At 39.8% G+C, this 23,304-nt stretch overlaps 1 protein-coding gene and 1 pseudogene across 2 annotated transcripts in view; both read left to right on the top strand.

Annotated features, from left to right (window-relative positions):
* LOC145509298 (uncharacterized) overlaps nucleotides 1-23,087 on the top strand; it is a 29,487-nt gene extending 6,400 nt beyond the window's left edge. The window contains exon 2 of the mRNA XM_081497899.1: nucleotides 22,561-23,087. Coding sequence (XP_081354025.1) covers nucleotides 22,561-22,573 — 13 coding nt within the window. The 3' untranslated portion in view covers nucleotides 22,574-23,087. The remainder of the gene's footprint in view (nucleotides 1-22,560) is intronic.
* LOC145509297 (ribosomal protein uL24-like pseudogene) lies at nucleotides 15,142-19,341 on the top strand (annotated as a pseudogene). Its single transcript, XR_014055991.1, has one exon. The product of XR_014055991.1 is annotated as a ribosomal protein uL24-like pseudogene (transcript).
* Nucleotides 23,088-23,304: the final 217 nt, after the last annotated feature.

Here is a 23,304-nt window from a genome sequence, read left to right as displayed (position 1 = left end):
CAAATTTCCTTAATCCTTCAGATTCTTCTGATGGGACAAAGACCTCACTTCCCACCAGAGAGACAATCCAAGATTTTTATCAACTGATCTATCCCTGATATCAGAATCAATTTGAGCACTATTTGGTCTATAATTTAGGTATAAAACTATGACTATAGAAAGGAAAGATGACTTTTTGACACAGGATGGCCATGATATTCTTTAGACTCTGGAGAAAACTGGTTAAAGTGAAATTTTTTTCCTTTGAAACTGCAAAACCAGTTGTTTTTGCATATGCAGTTAAAAACAACTAGCTTGTTAAAAGGCTTGTCTAGGGAAAAGCTTGAAGTTAACCCTTTCCATGTCCTTGAAATGGAATTTGAAAGATGGTAACGATAACCCTATATGCGAGACAGAATAAGAGACACAGATGCATAGAACAATTTTATGGACTCTGAGGGAGAAGGTGAGGGTGGGACGTTCTGGGAGAATAGCATTGAAACATGTATATTATCATATGTGAAACAGAACACCATTCCATGTTTGATGCATGAGACAAGGGCTCAGGGCCGGGGCAATGGGATGACCCAGAGGGATGGGATGGGGCGGGAGGTGGGTGGGGGGTCCAGGAAGGGGAACACATGTAAACCCATGGCTGATTCATGTCAATGTATGGCAAAAACTACTACAGTATTGTAAAGTAATTAGCCCCCAACTAAAATAAATAAATTTATAAAAAATAAAAAAAAATTTAAAAAAAAGAATAAAAAAAAAAAAAAAGAAATGCACAGCCCATTTTACCTGAGACCTCAGCCTTGGGCAAATTAGCACTTCAAGCCAAAAACAAAAACAAAAAACAAGGGGCCAAAGAGACATTTTAAATCTCAAGTGGAAAACTATGAGATCTCCGTCTGTCTGTCTGTCTGGGTTTATGTATCTCTCAGTGTGTGTCTTTTTTTTTTTTATAATATTGCTGAAGTTGTAAATGAGTTCTAATTTAATTGGCCTAAAGAAAAGTAAGCGCTTACAAATCATACAATCCTAAATACAAGAGAAATTAACCTAAATAAATTTCAGATTTACATAAACTGGGAAATTTTCAGTATTAAATATCTAGCATTAATGTTTGCTTGCTAATCTAATGTAAACATGTCTAAGAGTCATTAAGCTAGTATTTTCATTGTGCCTAGGTTTATTATAAGTTAAATATTGTTATATTGTTATATCTGTTACAAGTTTGTCAGCAAGGAAAGTAACTTGAGTGAAGAAACTTTTAAAAAAGAAAAATATAAATGAGACAAGAGCTTTTAGTTAAATTATTAAGAATAATTATAGTTTAGGAATGTCCATCTAAAATAGTCTCTTCAGATTGAGGTAACTTGAATTTCTAGGGTTGTGCTAAACTAAGTGATGGAAGTATATTGAATAGGTAGGTCATTTCCAAATAAAATAAGATTCTGAAACATTCATAACTGAACACTAACTTCCTCTTACAGAGAAACTGGTGATTTTGGACTACTGTTGAATAATATTTGATACCATCCTGAGATGTTCTCTAGAATTTTTTTTAGAATTTATCACTGATATTTATGTTTACCAGTCTATAGAATGCTAATATAAAGGTCAGTTCTTGGTTGCTTAAAGAAAGTAGGATGTGTGTTTTCAGTAAAGAAGGTATGAGGAATGAAATTACATTTTATGAAGGGAAAAGGAAGTAGGTCTGCCTTACAGATGACTGTTTCAGGATGGGAGAACAGAGTAATGGGTACAGAAAGTGATAAGAAGGTTTTATGGAAAGTGAACCCCAAGGGAAGAGTTTTGGGCATAAATATAAGTTTTATTGAGATGTTGAACTGCTTTGATAATGGATTTTAAGTTTCTTTACCTCTGAAGTGATCTGTTCTATGTTTACCTTTGAAATCTTCTTTGTTACTTTGGCTAAGTGAATATATTTTTTCGCAATGATCTATATGATTCTATCTGACTGAGTGTTATAAACCCTTTCGATATTTATCGACAAAACTTCCTAAATAACTTGATTTCTAGCTAACTTTGGGATGCTTCAGAGGGCCCCTGAGACATCCCAAGGAGCTATTAAACTACCTGGGTTCATTGGACATGTTAAATTACATGGGAAGTACTGTTGAAGGGGTGATAAATCTTCTCAGGTTATATTGTATGGTTGATGTTACTAATATAGATATCCTAGAAATTATGTGAAATTCATGAAAATCTGATATGTCCTGGTAAAATGTTGTCAGTTATAATTCTAGTTATCATGTTAAAGTGTTACAAGTCACAGCAATGACCAGGTGACTTTGTCAATTAAAATTTGATCAGATTTTAAACCTGCCTTCTATGGTTTCACTCTGATCCCTTTGCAAGAATACTGCTACTTCAAGATTTATGGAAACAACTTTTCTAAGATTAACTGATAAACAAGTTTTGTTTCTTATCTAGTAAGCTGGTACCAGACTGGAATTTAGTCTACTCTCTATGTTAAGAGAACAAAGTTTTCTTAGAATGCAGCTTTCAATAACAGATTATGAATTTCTTTGCCTTTAAGTGATTTATATTTATTTTTAAAATCTTTTGTTACTTTGGTAAACTAAATAAACATTATTTAAGATTATGGTACATGTAGACAAAGCTTATTCTGCTTCTACAAAAAAATAAGCCCTCATGGTTATACTTTTGCTATCCTGATGTCCTTAAAACATGGCAATAGACTACTCCTAAATCGGGGAATTAAAAATGGGCAAACAGTAGCTGTAAATCAAAGCGTTAGGGCTATGGGAAATCCAAGATGGCTGCTTGGATTTTCCTGGCTCCCTGACAAACCTGATTTTTATTTGATGGGTTAAAGCCTTCCCTGGCTACAGGGTTAATGCCCTCATAATGAAAAATTATGTTTAACTGAATGTTAAGTTTTGTTAATTGTTAAACTAAGTTTCTAGTTTTGTTAATTAAGGTCTAGTGTTTACTAAGACTCACTTCTGAAATAGTTCCTTGCTGTTATGTTATATTGATAAAAGATTCAATTAAGTTATTAAGAAGGACACTCTAAGTTTGTTTCTAAAGCTTATCTCAGTAACCAATCTTCAGATAAAGATCAGATGCTCCATGATGTACAACCAGGATATTAACATCAGGCTATAGTCATTTAATATGCCAGCAAATTTGGAAAACTCAACAGTGGCCACAGGACTGGAAAAGGTCAGTTTTCATTCTAATCCCAGAGAAAGGCAATGCCAAAGAATGTTCAAAGTACCGCACAATTGTACTCATCTCACATGCTAACAAACTAGTGCTCAAAATTCTCCAAGCCAGGCTTCAACAATATGTGAACTGTGAACTTCCAGATGTTCAAGCTGGATTTAGAAAAGGCAGAGGAAGAACCAGACATAAAATTGCCAACATCCACTGGATCATCTAAAAAGCAAGGGAGTTCCAGAAAAACATCTACTTCTGCTTTATTGACTATGCCAAAGCCTTTGACTGTGTGGATCACAACAAACTGTGGAAGATTCTGAAAGAGATGGGAATACCAGATCACCTGACCTGCCTCTTGAGAAATCTGTATGCAGGTCAAGAAGCAACAGTTAGAACTGGTCATGGAACAACAGACTGGTTCCAAATAGGAGAAGGAGTACATCAAGGCTGTATATTGTTACCCAACTTATTTAACTTATATGCAGAGTACATCATAAGAAACCCTGAGCTGGATGAAGCACAAGCTGGAATCAAGATTTCCGGGAGAATATCAATAACCTCAGATATGCAGGTGACACCACCCTTATGGCAGAAAGTGAACAAGAACTAAAGAGCCTCTTGATGAAAGTGAAAGAGGAGGGTGAAAAAGTTGGCTTAAAGCTCAGCATTCAGAAAACTAAGATCATGGCATCCGGTCCCATCACTTCATGGCAAATAGATGGGGAAACAGTGGAAACAGTGGCAGACTTTATTTTGGGGGCTCCAAAATCACTGCAGAGGCTGACTGCAGCCATGAAATTAAAAGACGTTTACTCCTTGGAAGGCAAGTTATGACCAACCTAGATAGCATATTAAAAAGCAGAGACATTACTTTGCCAACAAAGATCCGTCTAGTCAAAGTTATGGTTTTCCCAGTAGTCATGTATGGATGTGAGAGTTGGACTATAAGGAAAGCTGAGTGCTGAAGAATTGACGCTTTTGAACTGTAGTGTTGGAGAAGACTTTTGAGAGTCCCTTGGACTGCAAGGAGATCCAACCAGTCCATCCTAAAGGAGATCAGTCCTAAGTGTTCATTGGAAGGACTGATGTTGAAGCTGAAACTCCAATATTTTGGCCACCTGATGCGAAGAACTTACTTATTTGAAAAGACCCTGATGCTGGGAAAGATTGAAGGCTGGAGGAGAAGGGGATGGCAGTGGATGAGATGGTTGGATGGCATCACCGACTCAAGGGACATGAGTTTGGGTAAAGTCCAGGAGTTAGTGATGGACAGGGAGGCCTGGTGTGCTGCAGTCCATGGGGTCACAAAGAGTCGGACATGACGGAGTGACTGAACTGAACTGATAGTCATTTAACAAATGAAGTCAGATGACCTGGGATATACTGGGCTATACCTAATGAAAGTTATTGACTAAACTCTTGCTTATGACCTTACTAATAACTGCTATGTTATTTTCCATGTCGCTTGTTTCAGAAGATTATTTCTTATGTTACTAAATGTGTGACTGAGCCTGTGATAAAATGCTGATATGCAGTTCCATATGAGATCAATGATTATAATAATGTAACTCTAGATATGGGAAGAAACAACAAGAGGAATCATTTCCTGGACCAAGAGGCTAGTAAGACAGGTATGGTCCAGAGACTTTTGCTACTTGCAAGGTCTGGTCCAGTAACAGCACACTGAGTGGCCTGTCAATGGAATCTTCGGTAGACCTGGGAATGAGCCTTCCCAGCACTGCGGGACACAATGGCCACGAAATGCCCCCAAAGCATGGTCAGATATGTGGCTATGAAGGGACCCTACTGACTGAAAGTTGGCACTGGTCAGCTTCCTCTACAAAGATTACATCATGACCACTGCAAGCTACTGGCCTTCAACACCCCCTGAAAGGATTTCAGGGTGGAGATCAGAAATAAGGCACTCTGTGCTCTGGGAAAAACTCAGAAGAACCGGCCTTCAGATAATCAGATGTTTTCAGGTAAAGATTTTATGAGCCCAAATTCTTACATCTTCTCATACCTAGAGAAACACTAATGTCACAAACCAATGTCTGGTCTTGGTTCCCCTGGCTAACCCCTGAGCAGTTTTTCTACTTCTATTAATCTTTGGGCCATGTACCTTTAACTTTCTTGTTAAATTTGTTTCTTCTAGAATACAACAAATCCCCAAGTGGTAGTACAACAAGAATATTCCTTGACCAACACCTAGACAATGCTGAAAGAAGCCACCTTATCATTCCATGGATTCTCCCTCCATAAATGCACCTTGACAGAGAGCAGGCAAAGGGAACCCAGAGCCCCACGATGCCCCTATACAGCCTGAAGAAGTCAGAGCAATCATCGCCCCCTTTCCTTTGAGACTAGGTTCTCAAATGTCTGAGAAGGGAAATAGGCAGATAGTTAGACATGAGCAGGGTATCAACAGGAGCCAAAGAATTGGCCCTAAAGATAAAGAGAGGGGGGAATGTGGTAACCCAAGGACAAAAGAGCAGATAAAACCAAGGAGGGTCTTGGAATGCAGGAACAGAAAAACCAGACCCTTACCATCCTTCCCTCCCCCATGTTGTAACTATTAATGGATTTCAGATCCTCCTGAGCATTATATTATGCAATCTCAAAAATGACAGAATGATCTCTATTTGTTTCCAAGGCAAACCATTCAATATCATGGTAATCCAAGTCTATGCCTCAACAAGTAATGCTGAAGAAGCTGAAGTTGAACGGTTCTGTGAAGACCTACAAGACCTTCTAGAACTAACACCCAAAAAGAGATGTCCTTTTCATTATAGGGGACTGGAATGCAAAAGTAGGAAGTCAAGAAACACCTGGAGTAACAGGCAAATTTGGCCTTGGAGTACAGAATGAAGCAGGGCAAAGGCTAATAGAGTTCTGCCAAGAGAACGCACTGGCCATAGCAAACACCCTCTTCCAACAACACAAGAGAAGACTCTACACATGGACATCACCAGATGGTCAACACCGAAATCAGATTGCTTATATTCTTTGCAGCCAAAGATGGAGAATCTCTATACAGTCAGCAAAAACAAGACTGGGAGCTGACTGTGGCTCAGATCATGAACTCCTTATTGCCAAATTCAGACTGAAATTGAAGAAAGTGGAGAAAACCACTAGACCATTCAAGTATGACCTAAATCAAATCCCTTATGACTATACAGTGGGAGTGAGAAATAGATTTAAGGGGCTACATCTGGTAGAGAGAGTGCCTGATGAACTATGGACAGAGGTTCGTGACATTGTACTGGAGACAGGAATCAAGACCATCCCCAGGAAAAAGAAATGCAAAAAAGCAAAATGGCTGTCTGAGGAGGCCTTACAAATGGCTGTGAAAAAAGGGAAGCAAAAAGCAAAGGAGAAAAGGAAAGATATACCCATATGAACGCAGAGTTCCAAAGAATAGCAAGGAGAGATAAGAAAGCCTTCCTCAGTGATCAGTGCAAAGAAATAGAGGAAAACAATAGAATGGGAAAGACTAGAGATCTCTTCAAGAAAATTAGAGATACCAAGGGAACGTTTAATGCAAAGATGGGCTCGATAAAGGACAGAAATGGTAGGGACCTAAAAGAAGCAGAATATATTAAGAAGAGGTGGCAAGAATACACAGAAGAACTATACAAAAAAGATCTTCACGACCCAGATAATCACAATGGTGTGATCACTCACCTAGAGCAGATATCCTGAAATGTGAAGTCAAGTGGGCCTTAGGAAGCATCAACTAAGAACAAAGCTAGTGGAGGTGATAGAATTCCAGTTGAGCTATTTCAATTCCTGAAAGATGATGCTGTGAAAGTGCTGCATTCAATATGCCAGCAAATTTGGAAAACTCAGCAGTGGCCACAGGACTGGAAAAGGTCAGTTTTCGTTCCAATCCCAAAGAAAGGCAATGCCAAAGAATGCTCAAACTACCGCACAATTGCACTCATCTCACACACTAGTAAAGTGATGCTTAAAATTCTCCAAGCCAAGCTTCAGCAATACGTGAACCATGAAATTCCAAATGTTCAAGCTGGTTTTAGGAAAGGCAGAGGAACCAGAGATCAAATTGCCAACATCTGCTGGATCATCGAAAAAGCAAGAGAGTTCCAGAAAATCATCTATTTCTGCTTTATTGACTATGCCAAAGCCTTTGACTGTGTGGATCGTCTAGTCAAGGCTATGGTTTTTCTAGTGGTCATGTATGGATGTGAGAGTTGGACTATAAAGAAGGCTGAACGCAGCCTTAGGAAGCATCACAAAATTGATGCTTTTGAACTGTGGTATTGGAGAAGACTCTTGAGAGTCCCTTGGACTGCAAGGAGATCCAACCAGTCCATCCTAAAGGAGATCAGTCCTGGGTGTTCATTGGAAGGACTGATGTTGAAGCTGAAGCTCCAATACTTTGGTAACCTCATGCGAAGAGTTGACTCATTGGAAAAGACCCTGATGCTGGGAAAGATTGAGGGCAGTAGAAGAAGGGGACGACAGAGGATGAGATGGTTGTATGGCATCACCAACTCAATGGACATGGGTTTGGGTGGACTTTGGGAGTTGGTGATATACAGGGAGGCCTGGCGTGCTGTGATTCATGGGGTCACAAAAAGTCAGACGCGACTGAGTGACTGAACTGAACTGAACTGAGCAATATAAACTGTCTGTCCTCCTACCCAATAGGGAGAAGGTATTTGCCTTACTCTTCCTTCCACCCAGTATATGTGCCACATCCAATAGCAAATGACCTGCAAGACCCCTATCCCACTCCTTTTACCCCGAGTATAAAAGTGAACTAAGGACCCCTGTTCAAGGTCGGTTCTCCCTTGAGCTGGCCCACTGTTCTAACAGCATCTCCCACTCTAATAAACTTTATTTCCCTCTCATTCTGTCTCATGTCTGGAAATTCTTTTCCAATATGTGCCCATACCATGACAGCATCCAATCCCACCACTTCGTGGAAAATAGGATGGGAAAAAAATGGGATAGGGACAGACTTTATTTTCTTGGGCTCCAAAATCACTGCAGATGGTGACTACTGTCATGAAATTAAAAGACGCTTGCTCCTTGGAAGGCAAGCGATGACAAACCTAGACAGCATATTAAAAAGTAGAGATGTCAATTTGCTGACAAAAGTCTGTATTATCAAATCTATAGTTTTTCTAGTAGTCATATATGGATGTGAGAGTTGGTCCATAAAGAAGGCTGAGGACCGAAGAATTGATTCTTTTGAATTGTGGTACTGGAGAAACTCTTGAGAGTCTCTTGGACTGCAAGGAGATTGAAAGGTTGTTGCTGAGCCATGAAAGGTGCTGGGATTCTTGGCCTCAGGAGGAGAGGAATTTGATCCGGGGCCAGTGAAAAGGCTTGATCACTCAGAGCTTCTGTGTAATAAAGTTTTATTAAAGAATAAAAGAGATAGAGAAAGCTTCTGACATAGACATCAGAAGAGGGCAGAAAGAGTGCCCCCCTGCTAGCCTTTGGCAGTATGTTACATACCTATCAGCAGGCTGCTAATTAGAGAAAGGAAATGTCTCAAAACTCAGAGTGGCACAGGCCCTCACCCACAACATGCATTTTGAGATAACATTGGCACAAGGTGCGTCATCCTGGGCCATAAAACGACTGACATGGATCTTGAAGAAAGGCAGGTTTCCAAGCAAATACATGGTTTCATTAACAAAGATTAGGAGAACAATTGTATGAGTAAAATATACTGGTTTGTTGAACCCTTATAGGTTCTGAGTCTTAAGGGAACCTACTTGAAGAAAGACAGAGTCTAGGGTAAATACAGAGTTCATTAACATAGCTTAAGAAAAACATTTCCATTAGAAAAACGCATTGGTCAGCCCAAGATCTGAGAAGAGTTAAGTTCAGGTGGAACCAAGTGTCATCATGGCAGAATTTTAAGAGAAACCTCCTTTAATTTTGTATAGAGAAGGGAAAAAATCTGACACTTGTAGTTTGTTTCCTCTTGCTGCTAAAGAGAGAGATAAAAAATGTCTGACACTTCAACCTATTTCCTCAGTTTGCAGACCCCTAGCCTTCCTGCCTGTTACACTCTCAGAGATCAAACCAGTAAATCCTAAAGGAAATCAGCCCTGAATATTCACTGGAAGGACTGATGCTCCAATACTTTGGCCACCTGATGCAAAGAGCTGAATCACTGGAAAAGACCCTGATCCTGGGAAAGACTGAAGGCAAAAGGAGAAGAGGGTGGCAGAGGGTAAGATAGTTAGATAGCATCACTGACTCAATGCACATGAGTTAGAGCAAACTCTGGGAGATAGTAAGGGAAAGGGAAGCCTGGTGTGCAGAAGTCAAGATAGTTGCAAGGAGTCAGACACAATTTAGAGACTAAACAACATAACTTTTGATGCTATTGTAAGTGATATCTTTTTAAGTTTCATTGTAAAGTACTGGTTTTATGTATAACTTACTGCCTAAAGTCTTATAAATTCCAGTAATGAATTTACTGTGTGTTTCAGATTTTCTGTGTAATGTCATATAACATGTGAATGATAGTTTTTCTTCTTTCACAAAACTTTTGCTTCTTTTGTATTTTATTTCTTTCAGTTGCTGTACTGAGTGGGCTATAATTTCTAGAACTGAGAGGGTAACAGGCAAGAAGGCTAGGGACCCCCAATTGGAGGAAATAGATTGCAAGTGTCATTTTAATCTCTCTCTTAAGTGGCAGGAGGAAACACACTACAAGTATCAGACTTTTTTTACCTTCTCTATATGCAATTAAAAGGAAGTTTCTTTTAAAATTCTGTGTTGCCATGATGATACCTGGTTCCACCCGAATTTAACTTTTCTCAGACCTTGAGCTAACCAATGCGTTTTTCTTATGGAAATGTTTTTCTTAAGCTATGTTAATGAACTCTGTATTTACCATAGACTCTGTCTTTCTTCAAGTCCATTCTGCCTAAGACTCAGAACTGAAAATGGCTCAACAAACCAGTATGTTTCACTCATGGAAATGTTCTCTTAAGCTATGGTTTCATAGCCAAGGATGACTCACCTTGTGCCAATGCTATCTCAAAATGCATGTTGTGGGTGAGAGGCCTGGTGCCACTCTCTGAATTTTGAGACGTTTCCTTTCTCTAATTAGCACCTTGCCGATAGGTATATAACTTCTTGCTAAAAACTAGCAAAGAGGCACTCTTTCTGCCCCCTTCTAATGTCTATGTCAGAAGCTTTCTCTCTTTTATACTTTAATAAAACTTTATTACACAAAAGCTCTGAGCAGTCAAGCCTCGTCACTGGCCCTAGATTGGATTCCTCTCCTCCGGCGGCCAAGAATCCTGGCATCTTTCACGGCTCATAGCGACAACCTTTCAGAACAATGTTAATACAAAAGAGTCAAAGTAGAGGGCCATCAGCGAAATGACTTAACAGGGAACTCCAAGCCCATATCCCACCCCCCCCATGTAAACATAAAAAACAACTAGAAACTAACTAAAATAACCATATGAAAGCTCTGAAAAACCATAAAAGATCTACAGAAAAAAAAAGAAAACTCAGTCAAGGAGAAAACCACATTTGAAATCATGGGAAATTTTGTGGTTTTTACTTACCCTTGCCCCATCCTTGTCTCATTTTAGCAAAATCTTTGCCTTGAGTGGCCAAAGCTAAGTTCCCAATTCCCTTGCTCCAACAGAGTGGGAACAGAGGAACTTTTATTGTAAAGTTCTACCCTGTCTGAGGGCTGCCAGAAATACTGGGCTCTGTCATGTCTATCTCAGAACACAGGTGAGGAGAAGTGGCAGGCACTGCTTGTGGAAGATGTGGGTGGACTACAGTCCCATAGACACTTGGGGCAAGACATTAAGTATAGAAACATAAGATAGACCATCTAAAACTCTGAGGAGAGGCTGTGGTTGTTGTTGTCCTTGTTCAGTCACTAAGTTGTGTTCAACTCTTTGTGACCTCATGGACATTAGGACATTTGCACATTAGGATCCTCTGTCCTCCACTATTTCCTGGAGTTTGCTCAGATTCTTGTTGATTGATGCAGTGATGCTATCTAACCATCTTATACTCTGCCACCCCCTTCTCCTTTTGCCTTTGTCTTTCCCAGCATCAGGGTCTTTTCCAATGTGTCAGCTCTTTGCATCAGGTGGACAAAGTATTGGGGCTCAGCAAGAGTGTTTCCAATGAATATTGAGGGTTGATTGCTATTAGGAGTGACTGGTTTGGTCTCCTTGCAGTCCAAGGGACTCTCAAGAGTCTTCTTGAGCACAACAGTTTAAAAGCAACTATTCTTCCACACTCAGCCTTCTTTAATGACCAGCTCTCATATTCATACACAACTACAGGAAGAACCATAGCATTGACTTATACGGACCTTTGTTGGTAAAGTGATGTCTCTACTTTTTAATACACTCTCTAGTTTTCTTGTAACTTTCCTTCAAAGGAACAGTTCGTTCAGTTCAGTCTCTCAGTTGTGTCCGACTCCACTTTGCCCGACTCCAGGTAGCTCCTGACTTCCTACTTTTGCGTTCCAGTCCCCTATAATGAAAAGGACATCTTTTCTGGGTATTAGTTCTAGGAAGTCTTGTAGGTCTTCACAGAACTGTTCAACCTCAGCTTCTTCAGTATTCCTGGCTGGGGCATAGACTTGGATTACTGTGGTATTGAATGGGTTGCCTTGGAGACGAACAGAGATCATTCTGTCATTTTTGAGATTGCATCCAAGTACTGCATTTCAGACTCTTTTGTTGACTGTGATGGCTACTCCATTTCTTCTAAGGGATTCTTGCCCACAGTAGTAGATATAATGGTCATCTGAGTTAAATTCACCCAATCCAGTCCGTTTAAGTTCACTGATTCCTGAAAGGTTGATATTCATTCTTGCCATTTCCTGTTTTACCACTTCCAATTTACCTTGATTCATGGACCTAACATTCCAGGTTCCTATGCAATATTGTTCTTTACAGCATCAGACTTTACTTCCATTACCAGTCACATCCACAACTGGGTGTTGTTTTTGCTTTGGCCCCTTCTCTTCATTCTTTCTGGAGTTATTTCTCCACTCTTCTCCAGTAGCATATTGGGCACCTACCCACCTGGGGATTTCAGCTTTCAGTGTACTATCTTTTTGCCTTTTCATACTGTTGATGGGGTTCTCAAGGCAAGAATACTAAAGTAGTTTGCCATTTCCTTCTCCAGCGGACAGTGTCTTGTCAGAACTCTCCACCATGACCTGTCCTTCTTGGGTAACACTACATGGCATGGTGCATAGTTTCATTGAGTTAGACAAGGCTGTGGTCCATGTGATCAGTTTTGATTAGTTTTCTGTGATTGTGGTTTTCATTCTTTGCCCTCTGATGGATAAGGATAAGAGGCTTGTGGAAACTTCCTGATGGGAGAGACTGACTGAGGGAAAAACTGGGCTTCCCTGATAGCTCAGTTGGTAAAGAATCCAAGGAACAAGTGCCTTTTAATTTCATGGGTGTATTCACCATCTGCAGTGATTTTGGAGCTCAAGAAAATAAAGTCCTTCACCATTTCCATTTTTTTCTCTTCTATTTTCATGAAGTGATGGGACCAGATGTGATGATCTTCATTTTTTGAATGTTGAGTTTTAAGCCAACTTTTCCACTCTCCTCTTTCACCTTCATTAAGAGGCTCTTTAGTTCCTCTTCACTTTCTGCCATAAGAGTCATGTCATCTGCATATCTGAGGTTACTGATATTTTTCCAAGCAATCTTGATTCCAGCTTGTGCTTCATCCAGCTGGGTAATTCACATAATGTACTCTGCATAGAAGTTAAACAAGCAGGGTGATAATATACAGCCTTGACGTACTCCTTTCCCAATTTGGAACCAGTCTATTGCTCCACGTCCAGTTATGACTGTTGCTTCTTGACCCACATAGAGTTTTCTCAGGAGGCAGGTAAGGTACTCTGGTATTCCCATCTCTTAAGAATTTTCCATAATTTGTTGTGATCCACATAGTCAAAGGCTTTAGCGTAGTCAATTAAGCAGAAGTAAATGCTTTTCTGAAACTCCTTTACTTTTCCATGACTCAGCCAAAGTTGGCAATTTAATCTCTGGTTCCTCTGCCTCTTTGAAAACCAACTTGTACATCTGGACATTCTTGGCTCATATACTGCTATACCCTGACTTGAAAAATTTTGAGCATAATCTTGCTAGCATGTGAAATTAGTGCAATTGTATGGTAGTCTGAACATTCTTTGGCATTGCCCTTCTTTGGTATTGGGATGAAAACTGACTTTTTTCAGTCCTGTGGCCACTCATGAGTTTTCCAAATTTGCTGACATATTGAGTGCAGCACTTTCACAGCATCATCTTTTAGAATTTGAAATAGCTCAGCTGGAATTCCATCACCTCCACTAGCTTTGTTTATTGTAATGCTTCCTAAGGTCCACTTGACTTCACAGCTCAGGATGTTTGGCTCTAGGTGAGTGACCACACCATCATGGTTATCCAGGTCATTGAGACCTTTCCTGTATAGTTATGTGTATTCTTGCCACCTCTTCTTAATCTCATTTGCTTCTCTTAGGTCCTTACTGTTTCTGTCCTTTATTGTGCCCATCCTTGCATGAAATGTTTCCTTGATATCTCCAATTTTCTTGAAGACATCCCTAGTCTTCCCCATTCTATTGTTTTCCTCTGTGTCCTTACATTATTCATTTAAAAAGGCTTTCTTATCTCTCCTTGCTATTCTCTGGAATTTTGCATTTAGTTGGGTATATCTTTCCCTTTCTCCCTTGCCTTTCTCTCTTCAGCTATTTGTAAAGCCCCCTCAGATAACCACTTTGCCTTCTTGCATTTCTTTTTCTTGGGGATGGTTTTGGTCACCAACTCCTATGCAATGTTAGGAACCTCTGTCCATAGTTCTTCAGGCACTCTGTCTACCATAACTAATCACTTGAATCTATTTGTCACTTCTGCTGTATAATCATAAGAGATTTGATTTAGGCCAGACCTGAATGGCCTAGTGGTTTTCCCTACTTTCTTCCATTTAAGCTTGAATTTTGCCATAAGGAGTTCATGATATGAGCCACAGTCAACTCCAGGCCTTGTTTTTACTTACTGTATAGAGCTTATCCATTTTTGGCTGCAAAGAACATAATCAATCTGATATTCATATTGACCATCTGGTGATGTCTATGTGTAGTCTCTTGGGTTGTTGGAAAAGGCTGTTTGCTATGACCAGTGTGTTCTCTTGACAAAACTCTGCTAGCCTTTGCCCTGTATCATTTTGTACTCCAAGACCACACTTCCCTGTTATTCCAGGTATCTCTTAAGTTCCTACTTTTGTATTCCAGTCCCCTATAATGAAAAAGACATCTTTTTGGTGTTAGTTCTAGGAGGTCTTGTAAGTCGTTGTAGAATTGGTCAACTTCATCTTCAGCATCAGTGATTAGGGCATAGCTTTTCACTACTGTGATGTTAAATGGTTTGCCTTGGAAACGAACTGAGATCAATCTCTCATTTTTGAGACTGTATCCAAATACTGCATTTTGGACTCTTTTGTTGACTAAGAGAGCTACACCATTTCTTATGAAGGATTCTTTCCCATGGTAGTAGATATAATGGTCATCTGAATTAAATTCACTCATTCCGGTCCATTTTAGTTCACTGATTCCAAAGATGTCAATGTTCACTCTGGCCGTCTCCTGCTTGACTGTGTCCAGTTTATCTTGATTCATGGACCTAACAATCCAGGTTTCTATGCAATGTTGTTCTTTACAGCATCAGACTTTACTTTCACCACCAGATACATCCACAACTGCATGTTGTTTCCTCTCTGGCCCGGCTGCTTCATTCTTTCGTAACTGCCTTCTGCTCTTTTCCACTAGCATACTGGACATCTTCTGACCTGTAGGGCCCATTTTCTGGTGTCATATCTTTTTTCCTTTTCATACTGTTCATGGGGTTCTCTTGGCAAGAGTACTGGATTGGGCTACTTCCGTCCCTACGTGCGCACCGCCTGAACTTGGCGGTCGCTCGGTCGACGAACACCATGAAGTTCAACCCCTTCCTGACCTCGGACCGCAGCAAAAACCACAAACTTCACTTCAATGCCCCCTCCCACGTGCGCAGGAAAATCATGTCGTCTCCACTCTTCAAGGAGCTGCAACAGAAGTACAAGGTCTGCTCCATGCCCATCCACAAGGACGACGAGGCCCAGGTGATTCGAGGACACTACAAGTCAGCAAATTGGCAAGGTAGTCCAGGTGTATAGAAAGAAATACGTCATCTACATTGAACGGGTGCAGCGTGAGAAGGCTAATGGCACAACTGTCCACGTGGGCATTCACCCAAGCAAGGTGGTCATCACCAGGCTAAAACTGGACAAAGATAGGAAAAAAAATTCTTGAACGCCAAGCCAAATCTCGACAGGTTGGGAAAGAGAAAGGAAAATATAAGGAGGAACTTATTGAGAAAATGCAGGAATGAATATACTCTGTTGCACAACCACGGTTTATCTGTAGATTTTTTGCCTGGCATGTAGGCCTTTAAAACTTTTCAAGATGTCTCCCTCTGGAGTATTTTATTTCCTTCCTGTTTTGCTATTATTATTGATGTGGCTTTGTAAATCCACTTCTGCTGTTTTGATTAATAATTTTATGAATAAAAATTGGAAATGTTAAAAAAAAAAAAAGAGCACTGGATTGGGTAACCATGGCCTCCTCCAATGGACCATGTTTTGTCAGAACTTTCCACTATGACCCGTATGTCTTGAGTGGCCCTGCCCAGCATGGCTCATAGCTTCATTGAGTATGTAAGCCCCTTTGCCATTACAAGAGTGTAATCCATTAAGGGGTGATTGCAATTAGACTTGGGAAATCAGTACATTTAAAAGCAGCTGAGAAAGCAACACAAGGCCCAACCAAGATTCATGTCCACAGGAGACCTAAAGGGATCTTAAGTTTTCACCTCTGTCTGATTCATAGGCTGAGAGCAAGCCAGATAATTAGTAAAGGACTTCTCTATCACAGATCCAGTCTGCAAAGACTGGGAGAGGTGACTAATTTCTTGTTTTGCTCCATTTTGGTTTTTTTTTGAAGGGTAATTACTTTACAAAGTTGTGGTGGTCTCTATCGTACATCAATATGAATCAGTCATAATTATATATAATATGCCTTCCCTCTTCAGCCTCCACCCCCCCCATACCATCCCTCTAGACCATCACAGAGTGACAGCCTGGGCTCCCTGTGCTATACAGCAGCTTCCTACTAGCTATCTATAGCTATCTATTTTACACATTGTAGTGTGTACCTGGCATCACTGACTCAATGGACAATGAGTTTGAGCTAGCTTCTGAAGATGGTGAAGGACAGGAAAACCTGATGTGCTATAGTCCATGGGGGTCACAAAGAGTCAGACACGACTGAGTGGCTGAACAGCAACAATGACAACAAATGTATACATGTATGTGCTACTCTTTCAATTCTTCTTATCCTCCTCCTCCCACTGTGTCCACCAGACCTCTGTTTTTTTAATTTTGAGAAAAGAAAAAAAAGTATTAAAGAGCAATTTTAGGTTCACAGCAAGATTGAGAGGAAGATAAAACAATTTTTCACTTATTTTCTACACCAACATATCATAGCTTCCCTCATTATCAACATCATTCACCACAGTGGTATGTTTGTTACAACTGATAAACCTACAGTGACATCCCAGTTACTCAAATTCTGTAGTTTACTTTAGGGTTAACTCTTGGTTTTGTATATTCTATAGGTTTGAACAAATATATAATGAATGACATATCTATGATTACAGAGTAGTTTCACAGCTTTAAATCCTCTGTGCTCTGCCTGTTCATCCTTCCCTATCCCCTAACTGGCAACCACTGATATTTTTACTGTTTCCATAGTTTTGCCTTTTCCAGAATGTCATATAGTTGGTATCACACAGTATGAAGCCATTTCAAACTGGCTCCTTTCATTTTGTAATATGCATTTATGTTTCCTCTGCATCTTTTTGTGACTTAATAGTTCACTGATTTTTAAAGTTGAATGATATTCTGTGGTCTGAATGTACCATAATTTTATCTTTTCAGCTACTGAAGAGCATCTAGATTGCTTACAAGTTTTGGCAATTATGAATACAGCTGCCTTAAATGGCCATGTGCAAGTTTTTGTGTGGACATAGCTTTCAAATTCTCTTTTGAGCATGACTCTTGGGTCATATGAATAAGGAAATGGCAACCTATTCCAGTATTCTTGTCTGGGAAACAACATGGACAGAGGAGCCTGGCGGGCTACAGTCCATGGGGTCACAAAGAGTCAGACATGACTGAATGACTAATACTTTCACACTTGGATTATATGGTAAGAATATGTTTAGTTTTGTAAGAAACTACTAAACTGTCTTCTAAAATGGCTGTCCCATTTTGCATTCCCTTCAGCAAAGTATGAAACTTCCTCTTGCTCTACATCCTTGACAGCATTTGGTATTGTCAGTGTTCTGGATTTTGGCCATTCTAATAGGCACGTGAAGGAATCTCATTGTTATTTTAATATACATTTCCCTAATGACATGTGATGTAGAGCATATGATGATCTTTCCATATACTTATTTGCCATATATCTTCATATGTTTATTTGCCATAAAGGTCTTCGGCCCATTTTTTAAAAAATTAGTATTTTCCTATTGAGCTTTAATGGTCTTTGTATATTTTGGATAATATCCGACAAGTCCTTTATCAGATATAGCTTTTTGCAGAGATTTTCAGCCAGTCTATGGCTTGTCTTCTCATTAGATTGATGGTGCCTTTCACAGCATGACATTTTTTAAAAATTTGTATTATTTTGGCTACACTAGGTCTTCATTGCTGCATGCAGGCTTTCTCTAGTTGCAGCAAGCAAGGGCTACTCTTCATTGCAGTGTGTGGGCTTCTCATTGTGGTGGCTTCTCTTGTTGCAGAGCACAGATTCTAGGTATGCTTCAGTAGTTGCAATACTCAGGCTCAGTAGTTGTGGCCTCTGGGCTATAGTTGCTTTGTGGCATGGGGAATCTTCCTGGGCCAGGGATTGAACCCGCGTCTCCTGCATCGGCAGGTGAATTCTTATCCACTGTACCACCAGAGCAGACGTTTTTAATTGTGATGAAGTCCAACTTTACAATTATTTCTGTCATTGATCATGTTTATGGTGTTGTATCTAAAGTCATTACCTTACCCAAGGTTGTCTAGATTTTCTCCTATGTTATCTTTAAAAATTTTACATTTTGCGCTTTACGTATAGGTTGATCTTGAGTTGATTTTTGTGAAGGATGTAAGATCTGTATCTAGATTCATTTTATTTGTGCATGTGTGGATATTCAGTTCTTCCAGCACCATTTGTTGAAGAGACTGTCATTGCTCCATTGTATTTCCCTTGCTCTTTGTCAAACATCAATTGGATGTATTCATGTGGGATTTCAAGAGTGAACATCAACATTTTAGAAATTAGTGAGCTAAAATGGACTGGAATGGGTGAATTTAACACAGATGACCATTATATCTACTACTGTGGGCAAGAATCCCTTAGAAGAAGTGGAGTAGCCATCATAGTCAAAAAAAGAGTCCAAAAGGCAGTACTTGGTTGCAATCTCAAAAACAACAGAATGACCTCTGTTTGTTTCCAAGGCAAACCATTCAATATAACAGTAATCCAAGTCTATGCCCCAACCAGGAATGCTGAAGGAGCTGAAGTTGAACAGTTCTATGAAGACCTACAAGACCTAGAACTAACACCCCAAAAAGATGTCCTCATCATTATAGGGGACTGGAACGCAAAAGTAGGAAGTCAAGAGCTACCTAGAGTAACAGGCAGATTTGGCCTTGGAGTACAAACGAAGCAGGTCAAAGGCTAACAGCTTTTCCAAAGAGAACACACTGGTCATAGCAAACACCATCTTCCAACAACACAAGAGAAGACTCTATACATGGACATCACCAGATGGTCAATACTGCAATCAGATGAATTATATTCTTTGCAGCCAAACATGGAGAAGCTATACAGTCAGCAAAAAACAAGACTGGGAGCTGACTGTGGCTCAGATCATGAACTCCTTATTGCCAAATTCAGACTTAAGTTGAAGAAAGTAGGGAAAATCACTAGACCATTCAGGTATGACCTAAATCAAATCTCTTACGATTATACAGTGGTAGCAACAAATAGATTCAAGGGATTAGACCTGATAGCAGAGCACCTGAACAGAGGTTCGTGACATTGTACAGGAGGCAGTGATCAAGACCATTCCCGAGATAAAGAAATGCAAAAGGGCAAAATGGTTGTCTGATGAGGCCTTGCAAATAGATGAGAAAAGAAGAGAAGCTAACGGCAAAGGAGAAAAGGAAAGATATACCAATTTGAATGCAGAGTTCCAAAGGATAGCAAGGAGATATAAGAAAGCCTTCCTCAGCAATCAATGCAAAGAAATACAGGAAAACAATAGAATGGGAAAGACTAGTGATCTCTTCAAGAATATTAGAGATAACCAAGGAAAAGTTTCATGTGAAAATAAGCACAATAAAGGACAGAAATGGTATGGACCTAACAGAAGCAGAAGATATTAAGAAGAGGTGGCAAGAATACACAGAAGAACTATACAAAAAAGATCTTCATGACCCAGATAACCACGATGGTGCGATCACTCACCTAGAGCCAGACATCCTGGAATGCGAAGTCAAGTGGGCCTTAGGAAACATCATTATGAACAAAGCTAGTGGAAGTGGTGGAATTCCAGTTGAGCTATTTCAAATCCTCAAAGATGATGCTGTGAAAATGTTGCACTCAATATGCCAGCAAATCTGGAAAATGCAGCAGTGGCCACAGGACTGGAAATGGTCAGTTTTCCAGTCATTCCAAAGGTCATTCCAATCCCAAAGAAAGGCAATGCCAAAGAATGTTCAAACTGCTGCACAATTGCACTCATCTCACATGCTAGCAAACTAATGCTCAAAATTCTCCAAGCCAGACTTCAGCAGTACTTGAACCGTGAACTTCCAGATGTTCAAGCTGGATTTAGAAAAGGCAGAGGAACCAGAGATCAAATTGCCAACATCACTGGATCATTGAGAAAGCAAGAGTTCCAGAAAAACATCTACTTTTGTTTTATCGACTACCTCAAATCCTTTGACTGTGTGGATCACAACAAACTGTGGAAAATTCTTCAAGAGATGGGAATACCAGACCACCTGACCTGCCTCCTGAGAAATCTGTATGCAGGTCAAGAAGCAACTGTTAGAACTGGACATGGAACAACAGACTGGTTCCAAATAGGAAAAGGAGTACATCAAGGCTGTATATTGTCACCCTACTTATTTAACTTATATGCAGAGTACATCATGAGAAAACCTGGGCTGGATGAAGTACAGGTTGGAATCAAGATTTCCAGGAGAAATATCAATAACCTCAAATATGCAGATGACACCACCCTTATGGTGGAAAGGAAAGAAGGACTAAAGAGCCTCGTGATGAAAGTGAAAGAGGAGAGTGAAAAAGTTGGCTTAAAACTCAACATTCAGAAAACTAAGTTCATTGCATCTGGTCCCAACACTTCATGGCAAATAGATGGGGAAACAATGAAAACAGTGACAGACTTTACTTTCGAGGCTCCAAGATCACTGCAGATGGTGACTGAAGCCACAAAATTAAAAGATGCTTGCTCCTTGGAAGAAAAGCTGTGACCAACCTAGACAGCATATTAAAAAGCAGAGACATTCCTTTACCAACAAAAGTCTGTCTAGTCAAAGCTATGGTTTTTCCAGTAGTCATATATGGATGTGAGAGTTGGACCATAAAGAAAGCTGAGCGCCAAAGAATTGATGCTTTTGAACTGTGGTGTTGGAGAAGACTCTCGAGAGTCCCTTGGACTGAAAGGAGATCCAACCAGTCAATCTTAAAGGAGATCAGTCGTGAATATTCATTGGAAGGACTGATGCTGAAGCTGAAACTCCAGTACTTTGGCCACCTGATGGGAAAAACTGACTCAATGGAAAAGACCCTGATCCTGGACAAGATTGGAGGTGGGAGGAGAAGGGGATGACAGAAGATGAGATGGTTGAATGGCATCACTGACACGATGGACATGAGTTTGAGTAGGCTCTGGGAGTTGGTAATGGACAGGGAAGCCTGGCGTGCTGCTGTCCATGTGGTCACAAATAGTCGGACACGACTGAGCGACTGAACTGAACTGATGTGAGATTTCTATCATATTTCATTGATCCCTTCTTTCACTAAGATGATGCTATCTTGGTTACTGTAGTTTACACATGCATATCTTGTTTTATTGTGCTTTAGTTTATTGCACTTTTCACATATTTTTATTTTTTACAAATTGAAGTTTTGTGGCAACCCTGACCTAAGCATGTCTATCAGTGGCATTTTTCCAACAGCATTTGCTCACTTTGGATCTCTCTGTCACATTTTGGTAATTCTCACAATATTTCAATTCATTGTTAATTCACATATTCATTATGATTATATTTGTTATGGAGATCCCTGATTAGTGATATTTAATATTACCATTGCAAAAAGATTATGAATTATTGGAGGCTCAGGTGATGGTTAGCATTTTTTAGCAATGAAGTATTTTTTACTTAAATTATTTACATTTTTTAGACACAGTGTTATTGCACACTTAATAGACTACAGTATAATGTAAACATAATTTCATGTACACCGGGAAACAATAAAAGTTCGTGTGACTTACTTTATTGTAGTATTCAGTTTATTGCTAGGGTCTGTAATATCTCTGAGATATGCCTGCAGTAAGTTTTGAAGTCAGGTTACATCAATCTTCAAACTATTCTTCTTCAATAGTCTGTTAGCTATTCTGGATCTTAAGCCTTTCCATATAAAGTTCATAATCAGCTTATCAATATGCACAAAATAATTTGCAGTGATTTTGACTGAGATTGCATTGAATCTATAGATCAATCTGGGAAGAACTGACAACTTGACAGTACTCAGTCTTTCTATCAATGAACTGAACAAGAAATATTTCTCCATTTATTTAGTTCTTCACTAATTTTGTTCATCAGAGTTTTATAGTTTTTTTCATGCAGATATTCACATATTTTCTTAGATTTAAACCTTGGTATTTCATTTTGGTGGAGAAGGAAATGGCAACCCACTCCAGTGTTCTTGCCTGGAGAATCCCAGGGATGGGGGAGCCTGGTGGGCTTCCGTCTATGAGGTCGCACAGAGTCAGACACGACTGAAGCGACTTAGCAGCAGCAGCAGCATTTCATTTTGGGGATGTTAATATAAATGGTATTATGTCTTTAATCTCAAAGTCCATGAGTTCATTGCTGTTATAGAGGCAAGCAATCGACTTTTGTATATTAACCATGCATCCTGCAATCTTGCTGTAGTTTCTTATTCTATGAGTTGTTTGTTTTTTCTTCCAGATTTCCTATATAGATGGTCATGTCATTGTTGGGGGAGATCATCAAGAGGATGTGACTGCTAATTGACCCATGAACAGGAATCAGGTGATCAGAGGCTCCTTAACCTCTGCCCTGTCCTTGGAATGTACTTTCCACCTACTATTTCCATACCAGCAGCCACTTCAAGGATGCAGAGAGAGTATTGTGTTGTTGAGACCATCTGAACTGGATGTGTGACTAGACCCTATTGTAGGACTTCTCTGGTGGTTCAGTGGTTAAAAATCCACCTGTCAATGCAGGGGACACTGGTTTGATTTCTGGTCCAGAAAGATTCTACATGCCATGGCACAACTGAGCCATCACACCACAACTACTGAAGCCAGACCATGTTAGAGCCTGTGCTCTGCAATAAGAGAAGCTGCCATAATGAGAAGCCTACCCATCACAACTAGAGAGTAGCTCCCAATTGCCACAACTATAGAAAGCTCATGCAGAGCAACAAAGACCCAGCACAGCTAAAAAATTAAATAAATAAATAAATAAATAAAAATGTAAAGGCCTCTTTATAAATTTTTAAGATTGTGGCAGGAGGATGGAAAAATCTACTTGTCTTGAGACTGACAAAGACAAACCTTGTATGTAAGCCACCTTATTTATTAAAACTGCCTCCTACTAACCATCCAGCTGTTCAGCATAGCTGGATGACATGCCCGGTGCCCTGGTTGTTGCAATGCTGGTCCTTGTTGAATGTGTGAATCTTCACTG

The sequence above is a fragment of the Giraffa tippelskirchi genome, chromosome 6 (assembly GCF_054371585.1).
Source record: "Giraffa tippelskirchi isolate mGirTip1 chromosome 6, T2T-mGirTip1v1.2.pri, whole genome shotgun sequence".
NCBI lineage: Eukaryota > Metazoa > Chordata > Mammalia > Artiodactyla > Giraffidae > Giraffa > Giraffa tippelskirchi.
The sequence above is the reverse complement of the archived record's forward strand: the minus strand, read 5'-3'. Positions and strand labels throughout refer to the sequence as shown.